This window comes from Cydia strobilella, chromosome 11 (genome assembly GCF_947568885.1).
Source record: "Cydia strobilella chromosome 11, ilCydStro3.1, whole genome shotgun sequence".
Taxonomy (NCBI): domain Eukaryota; kingdom Metazoa; phylum Arthropoda; class Insecta; order Lepidoptera; family Tortricidae; genus Cydia; species Cydia strobilella.
Genome location: NC_086051.1, coordinates 18,181,058 through 18,196,597, shown reverse-complemented (window position 1 = coordinate 18,196,597; position 15,540 = coordinate 18,181,058). Strand labels below are relative to the sequence as shown.

General features: G+C 36.4%; 1 protein-coding gene across 1 annotated transcript in view; it reads left to right on the top strand.

The window, feature by feature from the left end:
- LOC134745651 (uncharacterized) overlaps positions 1 to 15,540 on the top strand; it is a 424,512-nt gene that overhangs the window by 294,083 nt on the left and 114,889 nt on the right. Inside the window, exon 7 of the mRNA XM_063679774.1 lies at positions 7,681 to 7,866. Coding sequence (XP_063535844.1) covers positions 7,681 to 7,866 — 186 coding nt within the window. The remainder of the gene's footprint in view (positions 1 to 7,680; positions 7,867 to 15,540) is intronic.

Below are 15,540 nucleotides of genomic sequence, written 5' to 3'. Positions count from 1 at the left end.
TACCGTGACTACCGTGCAACCAAAGTTGGCAATACTTAAGAGAAAACTTTCCAAAGACTATAGACACAAAGATCGAAAAGGGAGGTTTTCGATGTAGGTTTGTTAGTTACCTTTCGCTCTTCAGAGCGGAAATAGAAGCCCAGCGACAGCTGGGCTTCGTCGACTTTAAGGCAGATAGGACCCTAGTTTGGAAGCGACTAGAGTAACTGTTTAATGGTGCCAATACCAAATATGGCATTTCTTTATTTTTGTGATATTTCGATTTCAATGCAAAGGAAAATAATTTTTATTACAGCAGCACAGTACCAGAAAATGTGGAAATGCACGGAAAATATCAGGTTATAGGTATATCCTCACTATCATTAACACTGTAATTACTTTAGCCTAAAAATACTAAATGCAAACACACAGTGATTACTTAGCATAAATTACGACGTCATAGAGCGCGTCTGTTTAAGACCTTTGAAATTAGGCAGTTCTATTTTGAAATAGAAACCGTTATAACCTCCCTTTCGGAGGACACTAAAACGGAGGCCTATAAATTGCCATTTTCACTTTTTCAAGGGCCTGTTCCGTGCCTTAAGACGAATCGATTCACGGTAAACAAAATAAAATAAAAGTCGCTTACTTACGGCGACCGCTGCGCTGCGCTCGCGATGTGAATCGATCACGTGTCAGCTTCTCTAAACACTTAACGAACCCGAGCTGTCCGTCAAATGTTTTAAATTTAAATTATATTAATAATCGAACGGTAACACCGTTTAAAAAAAAAATACTTTTAATTAGTACTTACAAAAAATTCTAAGAATTTAAGAATTTCTATGAATTTTTTGTAGTGAACCGAACGTTCCGACAAACAGAACGCCAATGAACTAAATCCGAGGCCGCACGCCACGGTCGCTGGTGAAGTTGGAGGGGGTTAAAACTGAAATTGGTAAAGTGGAAACATGCCGGTAGATGTCAGCACAATCATGAACCGGAACCGCTCGTCACTGACAAACTGCATCGCTCTCTCAAATATTATAATATAGGCTTCAAATAACGGTACAGAAGCTTAATTGAAATAAATTACTGAAAACTCCAAGAAGCCAACTACGTAAAATAGTAGGATTAATAACAGGACATAACACACTAAACAAACACCTACATATTATGGGTAAAACGGACAGCCCCATGTGCAGAGCGTGCATGGCAGAAGAAGAAACAACAAAACATATTCTCCTAGACTGTAAACAGGTAGAAGTATATAGGAGCAAAAACCTAGGGAATCCATGCACACTAAAGGAAGCAACTAGCAACCTGAAGACCTTGCTAGGCTTCGTGGAGGAGCTGGGGTGGTTAGAGTAGCGCTACCTCGTTTCACGCAAAATAGGCACATTGGATGTCGAGTTGCGGAAAATGCCCAGCAAAACTAACTAACTAACTAATTGAAATAAATTAGACCAGGAATATGACGCCCGTACCAGGAAAATGACGCCAATATTGCTATATTTTAGTTGTTTGGAGAAAATAACCACCAGTAATGAAATAAATTTGAGATAGTCGTTGAAGTCATCGTCCCTATATACGGGAAGGGTAGGGATTTTACAAAAAAAACCTGTCTCCGTCTCTGCTTGGGCAAAATACTTTCGTAATTCCAAAAGTCAGGTTTTTTTCTCACGTCATATTTCTCAACTGATTCTGGTGAAATTCTAAATTAGTAATTGTTTGTTTAAGCTAACAATTGTATTTTTAACCGCCTCCTACCTTAGTCGGTAGTGACCCTGCCTACGGAGCAGCAGGTCCCGGGTTCGAATCCCGGTAAAGGCATTTATTTGTGTTTTCATCGCGAATTGTTCTTGAGTTATGAATGTAATCTGTATCTAAGTATGTATTTATCTATATCTAAGTATATCGTCACCTAGTCCATAGTACAAGCTTTCCTTGGTTTGAGGTTAGGTAAATCTGTGTGCACAATTGTCCTCAATTGTTGTTTATCGTTGATTCAGGGGTTTCAGATTTTTTTTTTGGCGGAGCGTCGGTTGGCGATGTAAACTATAAAGATGTAGTGTTTAATGAAATTTGGAAAGTGGCGACAGTAATACCCATTTATAAAAGTGGAGGCGCACAGAACCCAGGTAACTACCGCCCAATTTCCTTGCTAAGCTCATTTGCGAAGATTCTTGAAAAACTGGTCAATAGGCGACTGACTGGCTTCTGATGATGTTAAGAGAGACATGAGCTTGTTTGCTAAATGGTTGGACCTTAATCTTTTAACTCTCAACGCTGAAAAAACTAATTTCATCTGTTTTCATAAAACTGCATCGACTGCACCAAATGTAATCTCACCAATACAATTCCTAGCTGCAATCTTACAGATCCTACTTCCTGTTGCTGTAACTCGATCTATAATACTCGCTCCGTCAAATACCTTGGAGTAATTCTCGATGATGATCTTTCTTTCAAAGACCACGTATCTGCACTGGCTGAGCGAGTCCGTAAAATGATTTACATTATGAAGCGGCTTCGAGATGTCACTAATCTAAAACTCTTAAAAACCATTTACACTGTCATGTGTCAGTCAGTATTAGGCTACTGCATCTCGGTCTGGGGAGCCAGCGGAACCACAACATTAATTACCCTGGAACGAGCGCAAAGAGCAGTCCCAAACCAAACCCAAACCCTTCAGGCATCCTACTGCCAGCCTGTTCAAGGAGGCAAAAATTTTGAGCATCCGCCAACTGTACATCCTCTCTGTCGGGGTCTCCACCCAACGTGCGGTACTGGGCTCTAGTGACTATCCTGCTCTGCTCCAAAACAGGATTATTGCTCTGCCTAGGCCAAATATCAAAACCAAATTCGCTAGACGGTTTAAAAACTTCAGTCATCCTAATATCTACAACATTGCCAAATTCAAAAGTGCACTCCTTATTAGGCCAAATTTAAAATTAAGAACTGGCTAACTACGTTGAGCTACCATGACACTGAAAATATTTTAAGACCCATTATTTGATTCTGACATTTATTTATTAACTAACTACCTAGTTGTAAATGTTGTAATCCACCCAATATGTTGACATAATGTAATTTATTTGCTTCACAATATCTTGACATAGTGTAATTTATTCTATAATTTTTGAATTGCTTTCGATTATTCAAATATAATATAATATTAAACATCTGGATAAATATGTATACTTGAAAATACTGATGATTTGGCCTTGAGCGTCTCAGCGTCTCTGTACCCGCACCCCGCTCACTGCGATCGTACGTGAATTTCGTCTCGGTGCGGCGACTGCGGCGGAACGAGGTTCAAAGAATAACCTACAGCCCAGAGGCGCGCGGCATTTGGCGCTATACCTCGTATTTGTGTATCTTTTGCAGATATTTTGTTGTTTGAGTATGAGTAGATCATGCGTGTAGTGGAGGTCGTAAATTATAATAAATAGTACATTACTACAGAGGCCGGGAAGTAAGGGGTTGCCGGCCGAATGCATATATACGGCCGAACGTAGTGAGGCCGGATAGTTATGAGGCCGACAACCCCTTTTCACGCCGATGTATGTATAGTGCTTTTCTCAAACATGCAATGAAATAAATAAAGAAATCTCCACGAAATCAAAGTTTTAATTCTAAAGAAACTAAAAGTAAACTAGGCACAAAATATAACTACCACTTGTACCTATCTTTATCACACGTGTCGTATATTTTACACATGTAGTTAATCAATTTATTACACAAATGTTCAAAGGTATATTTATGTATCTTTGATTTTTCGCCTTGTATCCTTCTGACTGTAGTTTTAGCCACATAACTAAGATTACATCGTTTTTTATGTTGATATTATGCTTCACATACATCGTTGCCTTAAACATGGAGTATAATTAACAGGTATTCATTTAATATTTTCGTCGGAACTCATATTAAATAACACAATAAACAACGCACAATAAATCCAATAAAATATAATTACAGATACACAATGAAAAATGTTCAACTTTACCTCCAAAACGATTAAAAAACCACCAACGCGTGTTTGAGTAGACATTTTTACCGCTAATATTTAAATGAAATATGTTTGTCAAAGGACTGTCTCATTTCAAACATAGACAGAGATAATCATACTATCTTTGTCTTATACTGGTACTAGCACCCAAAAGAAAAGGATGAGTATAGTTTTTTTGTTCTTATTTACTGACAAACTGGTTTGACCAACTATATTTTAAATCTGTATTTGTAGGTAAATTTGTAATTAAATATTATTGGAATTTGTTAATAATGTTTTATTTATATATTTTTTGTAAATTTGATACAAATAAAACTGCAAAATATATTAATAATCGTTTATTGTTTTTTTTAAGGGGTATTGGCAGAATGTCATTCCGAACCATAAGCAAATATTGGTTATAATTTTTTTTTTTGGCTGAATGCCATGATGCTGTGTCTCAAATATATGTGAAATGGAAATTAAAAAAGAGCCACTTCCCGGCCTAGGCCTGCAACTTTGTATGAAATTTCATTACAGGCCCCTCGTCTAGCCGCGCCGGAGTCGTGATACTTCCCAGCCTAATATAAAGAACGTAATATCAATATTACATAGCATGTTTGAGAAAAATATATTCCCTTATGCATTATACTTTACAAGCCTCAATTAGTTAATTTGTGTTTTATCTGTTTCTTACAAATAAATACCTAAGTCAAATCGACGGATTAAGATTTATAGCTAAAGCTTGGTATGTACTAAATTGAGGCGTACAGTGCGTTTATTTTATACAGTTTTTTTATCCGTAATAAATAAATATAAATAATGCCATTAATAGTTAACTTATAAAATTAAAGTACCTTCATATACTACTACAAATGTGTTATTTTTCGAAGTTCGAAGTTTTCTCAATCATTACGTGGGAATATCATCATTATTAGGGTTCCGTACCTCAAAAGGAAAAAACGGAACCCTTATAGGATCACTTGTGCGTCTGTCTGTCTGTCTGTCCGTCTGTCACAGCCTATTTTCTCGGAAACGACTGAACCAATTATGTTGAAATTTTGTGTATATATGTTTGTGACCCAAAGACGGACATGTAACGTAAACAAATTAATTTTAAACACGGGGGCCACTTTTGGGGGGTAAAAGAGAAAATTAAAAAAAAAAGTTTTTCAAACTATATCGTGTTACATATCAAATGAAAGAGCTCATTGTGAGAATCTTAAATGTATATTTTTTATAATTTTAGGATAAACAGTCAATTCAATTCAATTCAATTCAAGTCTTTATTTAAATAGGCCTAGCAACAAGCACTTTTAAATTGTTTAGAAGTTATTCACGAAAATAGGCAAAAAATGAGCATTCCCCCTCCCTTATCCCCGACACTACTACTGGGTATAAAATTTTGAAAAAAATACACAAAATAGATCTTTACCTTACCACAGGAAAACTTATTAGAAATTAGCAGTCAAGCGTGAGTCGGACTTAATTATTTAGTTTTTGATCCAACCCCTACGGGTTTATTAAAGACATTTCACGCACGTTTCACATAAAAAATAAATTGTTTTATTTGAGTAATGTACGGAACCCTTGGAACGCGACTCCGACTCGCACTTGGCCAGTTTTTATTACAAGCGCGCCACAACCAAATCAGCGCTTTGCAGTCATTTTTTTTTTTAGTGGTTAACGGCTATGTATGATGAACCCCTGTGGACGTCAGCTGCCGCTCCGTTGATGGGTTGAGGAATGGCAGCCACCGAAACACGCAAAAAAAATTGTTATCGCCTCCCGCTTGATACTGTGTCAGATGATAGTTTAGATGCTATTGTGAATTAAAAAAATGGTCAGCCGGTTGTATCTCGGTGGACCGTCAGCTGGTCACATCAACATGTAAAAAAATCTTTTCAGTCATCGCATCCCATTGCATACTTTGTCAGATGGTAGTTTAGATGATATTGTTAATAAAACAAATCGTTGGCCGGTTGTATCGCGGTGGAAAGACCGTCAGCTATTAAAACATTATTGTTAGTTTAAAAATAATTTTAATTGATTTAGCCGTTTAGTAAAAATAACCATAGTTAGCCGCAAATTGGCCTGTTTTATTATTTTTATTACTGTAAAACTATAAGTGAAGATTCATATATATTTTTTTCATAATTTTTTGTTTACCCATTTAGAAGACATAATACACCATGTTGACCCAATGAAATAATTACTGAAATCCAGAAGGAGATACAAATAATAATAGAATAATAAAACGTTTCTTAACAGGCAAGGATCACCCATGAAAAATTTACAGACATAACTACAATTACACTATTTAACACTAATTACTACTTAACTAAACCTACAATAAACTTAATAGTAAGTTTTTCCGTAAATAAAAATACGATAGGCCGTTTTGCTAGTTCTTAATCGATTAAAATTATTTTTAAACTACAAAAACAATGTTTTTTAACAGGTACTATTCATACATACAACGTAATAGGTAATAGGTAGCTTATGTTAAATCAATTATTTATTGTTTCGAGATGGAATGGAACATTATTCAAAACGTAAAACTTGAATGACATTATAATGTGTCGGTTAGAAAACATTTATTTATTTATTTCAAATGAAGTTTTCTCAAACATACGTATATTATAGTATAATATATACGGATAGTATCATTACATTCATTGTAATAGACCGCAAAATACCGTGTTGCGCTCGCTAATGCGCGTCGCAACCAAATCAGCGCTCTGCAGTTATATATTCTTTGGCCACAATAACTCCGTATTATAGCACTTTGCTTGTGCATAAGCGAACATAGTGCAAGGAAGGCACGGAGCCACGAGCGACACAGCCTCCTCGTCTCAAAGCTGGCACACGACTGCCGGCCACGCCATTCTAAGGCTGCATACGCATAAAATGTGGAAAAACGTTCGATTTCTTAAGAAAATATTTTTTGATTAAGAAAAGCTATGTTGCATTTATAGAACCTGTTAAAACATTTTTGTTAGTTTAAAAATAATTTTAATCGATTAAGCCGTTTAGAAGTTATAAGCAAAGTTAGCCGCAAAACGGCCTGTCGTCTTATTTTTTTTTCGGTGAAACTACAACTTTCAGGAAAAAAGTCAAATGTTGCGATTGTTATCCATAGAGTGGAGATGCATATATATTTTTTTCATAATTTTTGGTTGACTCATTTAGAAGTTATAAGCTCTAAAAAGTAACAGTTTTTGGCCAAAAACTGCGCGAAGCGCCTTAATTATTTTTCCTATTGCATGCGTGTTGCTTTCTGCAAATCTTTGTAAGGGACTCGGCAGGACAGGCTCAGCCTAGTGTCAGAGTCACTGTGAAAAAGTTGTTTTCTGGCAATAAATATTTTTGTATTTTTTTTGTATTTGTATTCAATTGTTTGCCATCGTATAACACCCACCCACCCCCATCACCCCCAAACCCACTTCCCTCTACTAACAACTCTTAGTCTTTAAGATGAACCTCTGTAAAAAAAATTTTTTCACTAAATTATTTGTATTTGTATTTTCACGAAAACACACGAACGTAGGCAGGCTCAGTACAAAGACTTGAGGTTGATAGAAGTAGCATGACAAATACGAACGTTTCCGAGCAAATACGATGGCAAACAACATTATGCACTACATCTGTACACTGTAGGTGTTACAGAATCACGAATAGGTCTTTAGATTCTAATATTAATTTATTGTCCTCAGACTGGTTCCCCGGCTGGCGTAAGCACAGCAGCCAGCCCAACGACGACGGCACCTCTGGCCAGGACTGCGTGGAGGCCCGCCCCTCCCTCCCCCCTCGACCACCCCCGCTGGCGCCCACCTTCAAATGGAACGACCGTGGCTGCAGGGAGCATAACTACTTTGTGTGTGAGCGGCCCCACAACACAGGTATTTACATATTGACACGCTTAAAACAGAAATATCCATAGACTACGAAGACCTGTTAGCATTGCCTGTTAGTCTCCATAGGCTACTGCGGCCAAAATCGGGAAAAAAGTTGTCCAAAAACTGAAATTAGCAAGGAGCATGTACCAGGGCCTCATGAGTTACGAGGTGTCGTTGAGCAGCCGGCTGCAGCGTATGAAGATGGCGCGGCCAGCCCAATGGCATCTCCGGACAGGACTGCATGGAAGCCCTTATACTCGTAATTTTTAGGTCGGCAACTTTATACATTATACGATGCTGCAAAATAGCAAAAAACTTATTCTGCAACAGTTACCTGCATTAATTAATACCTGCCACAACCATGCGCTCAAAAAAACATAGCTCTTAAATGGCTCTATAAACCACAGTCAGATATTTTCGTTCGGATCAATAGCACTTTGTTATTGCAGGTGCACTTTATTATTTTATTCTCTACTGCAATACTGCTATGACAACAAATCCAATGAAATAAAATCAATATTGCGGGTGAATTTTATGAAACAACAGTCCAACAGCATTATTTAATCCACGAGCCAGGTTCAGCTTTAACAATTTGTTATGGGTTTGAACTTGTTTTGATGCGACCTTGAAGTTGCTGATTGTTGCATGCGAAATGAAGTGAATATCGTGCGAGAGATGTGCGTCTCACCAAGACAATCGTCAAGTTCGTAATAAAACCAGCTCAAAACCATAATAAATTCGTAAATTAGATTCAACCTCCTATATAAGTAGTCAAAAGTGATACTCGTATTTTCTGACTTAAATGCCTCAAAGGGGTCTCTAGTGTTTGACATAATTATTGAAAGTCATAATGTAATGATTGTCATATTATCATTAGTCATAATTTGGTTTCGCGCGTAACTTTTCAGGATTGCCATAAAACAAACCTAACCTAACTTATCTATAGGATAACCCGAGGAAAATCTTGAAAAGTTAACGGTTTCGGAATTATGACTAGTGAGAATATGACAATCATTACATTATGACTTTCAATAATTATGTCAAACAAAGGGACCCCGCCTCGGGGAATATTAGAGAGAGAGAGAAGATTAGTGCGGGATGCCATTTTTTAAACATGTTTTAAGTTGGTGTGTCAAATGACATTGGCAAATACTTAAAAATTTCTTTAGAAAATGTTTTAATTACTGAAAGTTTGTTAGAGTTAGACCAAGAAAAGTCTGCAACGATTTTGATAGCGATAGATAGTGATAGTGTTATTTTAAACGTCAAACCTATGAAATTATTGACGTATAAATAACACTTGCACTGCGTAGGTATGCCATAATAGTACATTATGATACAAGTGTGCTAAGTTGGTCATTACACACGAGGCGATATTGTGCGCGCGAGCTGTAAGCGAGCACGCATTAAGAAAGCCGATGTGTGTAATGACCAATGCACACGCGATTCATACGACGTTTTTCAACACACTTGCGAGAAAAAAAAGATACTCATATTAATTAAATTAGTTAGTTAAACTTTTCCCCTCACTATAGCGAGGAAAGTGCAACATCCACAGGCGTTAGATCATCTTCATCAACTGGAATCACTCATTTTTTTACGATATTATAACAAAAAACTCTCGAAATTCTGTACTTTTACGTGAGAAGCTTTAAAGTAAAATTTTTGTTGTCAATGTTGACATTTCTGACGTATGAAATGTCAATGATGCGTTTTGAAATTGCATCGACTTAATTAACTTGTGCGTTCAGAATTATATTTAACATAATTATTAAAAAATTGGCTAAGCCCGCAGTCATAACTGCGGTAGCAAGTGTCCCGTGCATAGGTAATCTATCTACTATCACCTATGATTACACAAAACAGTTAGTATTGTGTGTTGCATCTGTCATACTGCCGGCCTGGCCGCCCCTCGCCCCGGCCGCAGGCGGCGCGGCGGACGGGCCGGCCAGGCCGCGCGCCGCACAGACGGTCGAGCGCGCCGGTGCCCGCCAGTCCGACCAATTAAAGAAGGCTCCCTTTCCATGCATATTATTAGCAATCAGTTACCTTCTTAACTCAGTCGGATAATATAATTAAAAAGCACGAGTGGAATAATACACTGAAAGAGCACGCGTGTTTAATATCTAGGATTATGAGCCAAAAATCGGTGGAATAAAAACGTCGTTTTGAGCAGGTGTGTTGAAAAAATCGTTGCAGTTTTTTCTTGGTCTAACTCTAACAAACTTTCAGGCGTCAAAAACATTTTGTAAAGAAATTTTTTTTGACATTGACTTGACACATCAACTCTCAAACACTGAACTGAGTATGAACTTGTTTACTAAATGGCGTCCCGCACTAATTTGGTCCTCTTGAAACGAACTGTGTGTGATAGAAACAGGGTCAAATTTTACCGACCAGAATTATTGACGAGCCGAATACATTTGTTTTATTGGACGCGGACACTTTACTGGGTTGTTGACTTCATGTTGACTCAAGTTGAAAGTAGTAAAACTAACTACTATCAGTTTCTCTTTTAGAACAAAACTACTATTAGTTTCTCTTATACACGGTGTTACTTGAGCCACTGAAAACCTGAGACACCCCAACAGATTTTTTTTATTTCGAACTCATCTTGCGTATTAATTTTTTAATCCGATAAATATTTAAAAAAATATTCGTTGTTTAGTTTTCTTAACAATTCTATTCGACTGGTAATTCTACACAAGATGCTTCGTCGTTTTATTTGGGTCAAACAATTGCTAGTTAGCATTGTAAACACTGTTAACTGACCGTTTGCATACCTTACTGCAACGAGATAAGGTTTACCAATGGCCAGTTAAGGGTGTTGCTCATTGACAAATAACGTGTCAAATGCTAGTTATTGATATTGTTGCATTACAAACTTGTAGACTGGGCATGTAAAAAAAAACTACCCCATTAAGAGGCCGTAGTCTATTTTGGAGCAAAACGGTAAAATTGATAGATTTAGTCCTTGAAATTATACACGTTTTGTTACGTAATATCTAAATAACAAGTATTGGTTTATATTAGCACGATTTCTCATCTTGCCTATTAATAATGAGGTCGCGAGCGTGCGTCACCGGTAATGCATGAAGAGAAGGGGCAGTTTTTAAAAAATCATCAAAAAATCATGGTGGTAAATTATACAAATTGATGTATAATAATAGTTTCAGCAAATGTTGTTGTTGTAGAAAAATTACGTTAAAATTAAGTCGATTTTCAGAGAAATTGTCACTTGTTTTGAAGTAATTTCTGGAGAAAATTGATTTCGTCTAACTTTCATTTACACTACTTCAAAGTCATAATAATAAAAATGTAGTCTGATAAACGTCAAGTACAGGATATGTGTAATACAAAATTACCATGTTTAGCAGTCCAAACTTTACGAAATTTACAAATAAGAGCGACAAAATCAGTGCTTTATGCGCGTTTACCTAAACGTCCATCAGAAAAGCAAACATTACTAATTTAGTGAGTCTGTTTTCAAAAAACTGATCAGATAAAAGGTAAGATAAAAAGACGTGCTAATAGAAACCAGTACTTGTTATTTCAATTAGGTAACAAAGGGTGTAAAATTTCACGGACAAAATCTATTACTTTTACATTTTTGCGACTAAAATCGACACCGGCCTCTTAAAATATAGCGCAAGCGATTCTCCTATCAATTCTGAACAAACTGTTATTAGGTTTTCAGTGGGTCATGAAACACCGTGTAGTTGATAGTAGCAAAGATAGATATAACTCCGTAATAGATGGATACAGTCTAAGGAAAAAACGTGCCTCGAAAATCACGAAAATTTGATTCTCGATCAGATGGCGCCACTAGTTTTGGCCTACACTCGTATAGAGGGCGTTGACTGTTTCGTTTGTTATTTATAATTTTAACGCATACCAGTGAAAGAACATGGGTCAAAATCATATAAAAATAATTAATGCTAATAAAAAAATCATTTATCCATATTTAAATACATTTTATCGTATTTTTATAAATATTTATTTTTAGTTTTAAAGTGTGACGACAGATGGCAGTGAATTTACTGGGGTTACAAAATTTACTATGACAGTACCGCTCTAGTATAAGTTACTCTATGATAGTAGTAAAACAAATTAATTGCAGTTGAATATGTAAGGAATATTGAAAAGGCTTTTACCAAAATGTTTGAAAAACTTTAACGCGACTAAGTACGACTGCAGCTGCAGTAAAAAAACTTGTTCGGTTTCAATAGGGATGTTTCCTGTATTTAAAATAAATTATTTCACACCATGCACGAAATAAAGCACCAGATAGCGCATGTTTAACTTAGTTTATATAGGTAAACAAATTCGTACGCCTAGCGGCAAAACATAGCGTTCGCAATATGTTCTAACTATAAGACCAATACAATGTACCTATGTTATAACGAATAAATGCATTCTGATTCTGATTCTGATTCTGATAATTATTAGAAAGACATAGCAGTTATTTTTAAATACAAGTTCTATTTAATGAATCGGAGAGAGATATAAAAAGTAGGTGTGTTGACTGTGACGTCACTTTATTAGTTATAAACTGAATTAAATATCATACACTAAAGAAAAAACCGGCCAAGTGCGAGTCGGACTCGCGCACGAAGGGTTCCGCACCATTACGCTCAAAAACGGCGATAAAATCACGTTTGTTGTATGGGAGCCCCACTTAAATATTTATTTTATTCTGTTTTTAGTATTTTTTGTTATAGCGGCAACAGAAATACATCATCTGTGAAAATTTCAGCTGTCTAGCTATCACGGTTCATGACATACAGACAGACAGACAGACAGCGGAGCCTTAGTAATAGGGTCCCGTTTTTTAAAAAAGTGACCAAGTCCACCGGTGGCCGGGGCGGGAATCGACCCGGCCACGGCGGTACCCGTCCCAAATTCTCTTGTGTATGCTATCATTGAAAGGCTAGTTAAGGAGCCTTTGACAAAATTCCATATTATCAAATCGTTTTGACAGTTCTAAAAAAGAAACTGATTTGACTAGTAGGAGAATGCCCTATTATAAATTTTATATAAACATACAGAGTCCGACTAAGCCGGCGGTTCCTAACCTGGGGGTAATTACCTCCGTGGGGGTAAAACTGGCGTTTTACGGGGGTGATAAGCTGACAACAAAGATAACAAAGACCTATCTACCTATAGGAATGAATATTAATGATTATGGAGGAGGGGTAAAATCGAGTTCCCTAGTTAGTCAAAGGGGTGACAGTACTAAAAAGGTTAGCAACCACTGGACTAAGCTAACTTTGCACCGGCTTGAATAGAACAAAGTGAGGGAGAGTCATTATGAACGTCATATTTTCGTATATTTAAATTTATAAAGAGCACATCCACTATACATTAACATAAACACACACACACAATTTACACACAACACAACACACAATTGTGTTACAATTCAATCATATAATTTACACCTATTTTTGATAACAATGCATCCTTATTCCTTACAAGTGAAAAAAAAAATGATACACGAGTCTGAAATGCATATTTAACTCCACGGAAAACAGTTTGACGATCCCTGCCCCAAATTACTCCTATATTGGTAAACGTAGTTCGGTAGTATACCCCTGACAGGTATACTTCAAAGCGTTTCACGTCCAATACTGTATACTACGTGAATATTTAAACGCGAGTAGAAAGGTTGACGATGCCTGTCGCTGTTTATATGAACGTCGTTTTTCGATACTCCCAGGGGTACGTAACCTGATATTTGAAGACAGTATTTTTAATATTAAATTAGGAATATATATTATATGTAAATACTAATTTAAGAATATCTGTCGCAATTTAAATATATGTAGGTTTGTGCGAAATTAATACATGATATTGAAATTGATATCTGTCATATTTTGATATGGGTTGATTTCAAATTAATAATGTATCCTTAATTACGAATTGATGTTGGAACATCAAAGGCCTATTGGTTATTATCACGGTATATTATAAACGATAGTCCCCTGCCAGTGACAGCGCTGATTGCTCAAACTATTAACCGAATATCAGGAGCGGCATGCAAACTTTCAAAATCTGATATTGATTTGACATTAATCGTATAATTCGCACCAATACAAGGTGCTTACGGGGAACGTTATTTTAAACAAAAAGAAGCTTATTATATGATTTAAGGTAGGTTTAACTCCCGCATGATATAAGCCCTAAACCGTATAAGAACCGGAATAGGTCACTGCGCGCTTACCTGCGTAAAATGTGACCCTAAACAAACTGTGCACCACAAGGGTTTCTAATGCCCTATCGAACCCAGGACCATCGGCTTCATAGGCAGGGTCACAACCCACTAGGCCAGACCGCTCGTCGAAATTTCGTCGTTATAAACGGCATATTTTTATAGGACTTTGACGCGAATAATGACATAGCCACACTTTGTCATTGCAAATGACATGCAGAGTTGGCTTGGTTTAACTATTTTATTCTCTTGTAGCTCACAAAATTGACACCAGAATATCAAATCCTTACTCAACCGAAATCTTGTTATACGTAACTTTCACCCACAATATATTGCGTGAACCTTAAGGGGCCAACTGACTATCAGTCCACCGGACGTTATCGCCCTGTCAGTTGTTCCGAACTGTCAAATTTTTGTTCTATCTGACAGGCCGATATCGTCCGGTGGACTGATAGTCAGTGGGCCCCTTTAGTATCACGTTTTCTCAATTAGCTAAAGTACATTAACTTGGAAAGCGGCACTTATTGCGAAGAACAACTGTCAGTCTTAACACAAATTAGAGAACACTGCGCGCACAGGAATAAATACAGATAAGTCACTGGAACTAACGCTACCTACATAATTTCTTATTGGCTCAGATGCTTTGCAGAGAAAACAAATTTCAATACCATTGTTATGCACTACATTTATTTTATTTTTAGGCGATAATCATGATGAAACAAATATCCACAATAAAAATTCCATATATAATTACATTAAAAAAAATAACTAATCTTAAATTAATATAAAACTATAAAAATGATTCCCCCCCGGAGATAAAGGGGGCCCTTTATCTCCGAAACTACTGGGTCTAAAATTAAAAAAAAATAAACACAATAGATCTTTACCTATAGATTACAGGAAAATCTATTAGAAGTTGCAGTCAAGCGTGAGTCGGACTTATTTCACATAAAAAATACATTGTTTAAATTGTGTAATATACGGAACCCTTGGAACGCGAGTCCGACTCGCACTTGGCCGGTTTATTTTATATTATATTACTTCTTATAAAAGAGAACAATTTGCAGTCTCTCAATTATGTTTGAGTTTGTATTTATTAAGATTAACTGTATTTTAAGGTCAACTTTACCGTTTTATTAATTACATCAACTGCTTGACAACAATCTCAATATCTGTATTAAAATTCATAATTTCGCATTAACATTAGTTTCATTATTTACTATTTTCAAAGACCTATGTAATATACGACGAATAAAATCTAAGGAAAAAACGTGCCTCGGAAATCAAGAAAAATTGATTCTCGGACATATGGCGTCTCGATAATCGTGTCTCGTAGATTGCAGTAAAATTACTGTGGCTACAAAATTTACTATGACAGTAACCCTCTATCCCATATATTCTCTTTGCTATTTTCTATAAACCTGGATTACAAATAAATAACCTTTTACATCGCACTAACTTTACGG